This window comes from Emiliania huxleyi (genome assembly GCF_000372725.1).
Source record: "Emiliania huxleyi CCMP1516 unplaced genomic scaffold EMIHUscaffold_4, whole genome shotgun sequence".
Lineage (NCBI taxonomy): Eukaryota > Haptophyta > Isochrysidales > Noelaerhabdaceae > Emiliania > Emiliania huxleyi.
Genome location: NW_005198966.1, coordinates 309,680 through 312,948, shown reverse-complemented (window position 1 = coordinate 312,948; position 3,269 = coordinate 309,680). Strand labels below are relative to the sequence as shown.

General features: G+C 67.8%; 1 protein-coding gene across 1 annotated transcript; it reads right to left on the bottom strand.

Moving 5' to 3' along the window:
• Positions 1-615: 615 nt before the first annotated feature.
• EMIHUDRAFT_432238 (hypothetical protein) lies at positions 616-2,072 on the bottom strand (the record flags this gene model as incomplete). Its single annotated transcript, XM_005770355.1, has 5 exons — positions 1,873-2,072; positions 1,533-1,619; positions 1,381-1,473; positions 1,063-1,134; positions 616-918 (listed from the first exon to the last, which is right to left on the bottom strand). Coding segments are annotated over exons 1-5 (684 nt in total), but the record flags the coding sequence as incomplete, so codon positions are not given.
• Between the last annotated feature and the right edge of the window lie 1,197 nt (positions 2,073-3,269).

The following is a 3,269-nucleotide window of genomic DNA, read 5'->3' as shown; positions in this document are numbered from 1 at the left end:
GGGGGGGGCAGCATCGGACCTGCCGGCGGCCGCACGAGCTAGATCTCGGGCTACATCTCGGCTATTCGTAGAGAACTCGGACCAGCCGGCGGAGGCGCGGTCGGCGACCGCACGAGCGCGGCGGCGGCGGCGGCGCTCGCCGAGGAGGAGGAGGAGGAGGAGGGGGGGGGCGGGGGCGGGGCGAGGGCGGGCTGGGAGGACGGGTCCCCCTGCGGCAGCTGCAGGATCGGGCGCGCGATCGTCGGGTACATGGTGTTGGCAAACGTCGTCTGGTAGTCTGGCGGCGGCGGCAGCGCGGACGGCGGCGCGGCGGGCGGCGGGCGGACGGGCGGCAGCGGCGAGGTCGACGTCGGCAGCTCGGGCAACGACGCGGTCGTGTCGGAGGAGGGGGCGGGCGGCGCCGGCGCCGCGGAGGGCGGCGCTGCGGCCGGCGTCGGTGGCGGTGACCAGTGTGCCTGCGCCTCTGGGTTGAGCAACGCGCCGGACGCTTTCAGCTCCTCCAGCGTCATCGCCCCTAGGAAGGAATGACGCCGAGTGGGATGACTCGGTCCGCTACTTGTAATCATCATCCACTAGCAGCGCGCCTCCTCCCCCTCCCCCTCCCCCTCCTCCTCCCCCTCCTCCTCCCCCTCCAGGCGGGGGCGCCACGCGCTGTGACGGGTACAGCGGCGACGGCCCGAGCGCCGCGCCAGCCGCCGCCGCAGCAGCGCCGCCGCCGGCAGCGGCAGCAGCGGCAGCAGCGGCAGCAGCGGCGGGGGCGGCGGCACCTCCTCCCCCCTTGGACGACGCGTGTGCGGGCTCCGGCACTGTCGGCCGCGGAGGAGGGTCTGGTTCGGGCGCCTTTGCGCGAAGTGCGTCGAAGCGCGCGGCGAGGGCATCTGCTATCTCCGCTGTTTCGGCGGGCTGCGGCTCGGCAGCCTAGGTTCGGGGTGGGGGATTGGGTGGGTGAGGGTGAGGGTGAGGGTGAGGGTGAGGGTGAGGGTGAGGGTGAGGGTGAGGGTGAGGGTGAGGGTGAGGGTGAGGGTGAGGGTGAGGGTGAGGGTGAGGGTTAGGGCCGGCAGCCTGCGCTGCTGCTGCTGCTGCTGCGGCGGCGGCGGCCTCGTCTGCAGCGCCCCACTCCCTGTAGAGGCGCGCCTGCGCAGAAGGGGGGGGGGGGGTGAGGAGGGCACTGGCGTGTGAAGGAATGGCAGTCGGGTGTGCGGCCCGGCTCGGTGTGGGGGGAAGGCCTTTGGGTCCTCGGCTCGATCTCGGCTCGATCTCGGCAAGATGCAATCTCTCCCCATATCTCCCCGTGTCTCCCCGTGTCTCCCCCCACCTCTCCCCACCTCTCCCCACCTCTCCCCATATCTCCCCCCCTATCTCCCCCTATATCTCGCGCGCCTTGACGTCCTCGAGAGCGTCGACGACGGTGAACATCTGGCGCTGCAGCGCGCGGAACTCTGCGGTCTTCTTGTCGGGCTTGGAGGCCATGACCTTGGGGGAGGGGGAGGGGGGGGAGGGTGTTTTGGGGAGAGGGAGGGGGCCAGCCGCGCCATGTCATAAAACTTGGTGAAGCGGAGCAGGAGGACGTACCCCTCCGCGTACTTTTTGCCGTTGAGGGCCTCGTACCCGGCGGAGCGCTGCACGCGGGGAGGCGGAAGGATGCGAGCTGAGACCCAGCGCACGCCACTCCCGGCAGCAGTGGGCCACTTGCGGCTGGGAAGGCGATCCCTTGCCGCCGCTCTCGCGTTCCGGTGCGTGGCTGTGGCGCTGCCGCGCGCGAGCGGCTGCGGCGCGGCGAAGGTCTCGCAGTGGACGGCACGCGCGCACCAGGCGGCGACCCGCCGAGGAGAGGAGAGGTGCGGTGCTATGCGTCGCTCTTCTCCGGCGTGCCTGCCTCTCGGCGGCGTCGTACAGGATGGAGAGGCTGTAGAAGCCGGGCTTCTTCTGGCCCCAGGTGCCCAGCTCGCCGCCCTTTCTTACCAGAATAGCCATCTTCTCCTTGGCCGTCTTCGCAACCATGACGGCTCGCTCACGAGCTCCGGCGGCTATCGTCCGGCGGGTATCGTTCGGCGGCTATCGCCTGGCCGAGGCTCTTGCCGTCGCCGAAAAAGAATTCGTCGCGGGCAGGATGTGAGGTTGCCGACTGCATTCCAAGTGCTCCAAGTGCGCGTGTGTGTGTGAGGGCGACCATAGACACCTCACTAACCCCACACACGGTCTCGTCCGTGCCTCGCCGGCCGGCGAGATTGCTAGAGGTGGAGCAAGCCTGCTCTAGCCTCGCATATTACCTCCTGTCGTCTGTTGTGATGTTGTGCCCTTGTTTGTTTCTCTTGGCACCTTGGAGTGCTGGGGGGGGCGACAGGAGGAATGTGGCCCTGTGAGTTCTGTGTACGCCAACTCAGGGTGTGTGGCAGCCAGCTGGCTGTGTGTCTTGTGAGCTTGTTTGTGTCTGTGTGTCGCTCGTGCGTGTCGTCATCATCTGTCCCGCGTCCACCCATACCGCGTTGGAGGTGTCCAGTCCGAGCCTGGCTGTTCTTCACCTTCCTACCTACCTACCTGTGATGTGTGTATACTCACTCACTGCAACATACCTGTGCCTCGTCCTGTCCCCACACTGTACTACATCGATCCACAGAAGCATGCTATGCATTATCCCCAGCCGCCGCCGTCAAGCGCCTCCATCTCTCTGTGTCCGCGACCCGCAGGCCCAGCGCTCCCAGGCAGGGCGATGCCGACACAGACAGTCTTCACCGCAAAACTTCCCGATCAACGTGCGGGGCAGCCGGCAGGCAGTCGCTGCCGCCTCCAGCGGGGGAGTCGACGGCTATGCCTCCCCCTAGAGGCGCTCGCGCTAACCAGAGCGGCTCGCCGAGGTCGAGCGAGAGCGCGCGCACGCGGCTCGGCACGTCGCCCGCCTGTTCACAGCTAGAGGGGGGGGGGGGGGGGGCGCACCGAAGATAGTTCGAATAAACTAGAGCCCGGCGGCTGAACTCGAGCGAGAGCGAGCGCACGCGCAAGTCCAGGGCACCCCCTGCTCTCGTGAGACGTGACTCGTCCCTCGGGGTGCTGCCTCGTGGTCGGGAGAGGGATGAAATAAATAAAAAACGACACCTCTACTGTGAGATGGGTAAAAAGGAACAGGTCCCCGCCCTTGCGATCTTTGTGCAGGGTTCTTTGTGGGGCGTGTAGGGTCGGCGAATAGCCGGGGTCCGTCCTCCCGATCGGGCGGGGGGACTAGCACTAGCCATCTTCCACATGGCCCCTCGGGTCCCTGCTGCTCCTAATCT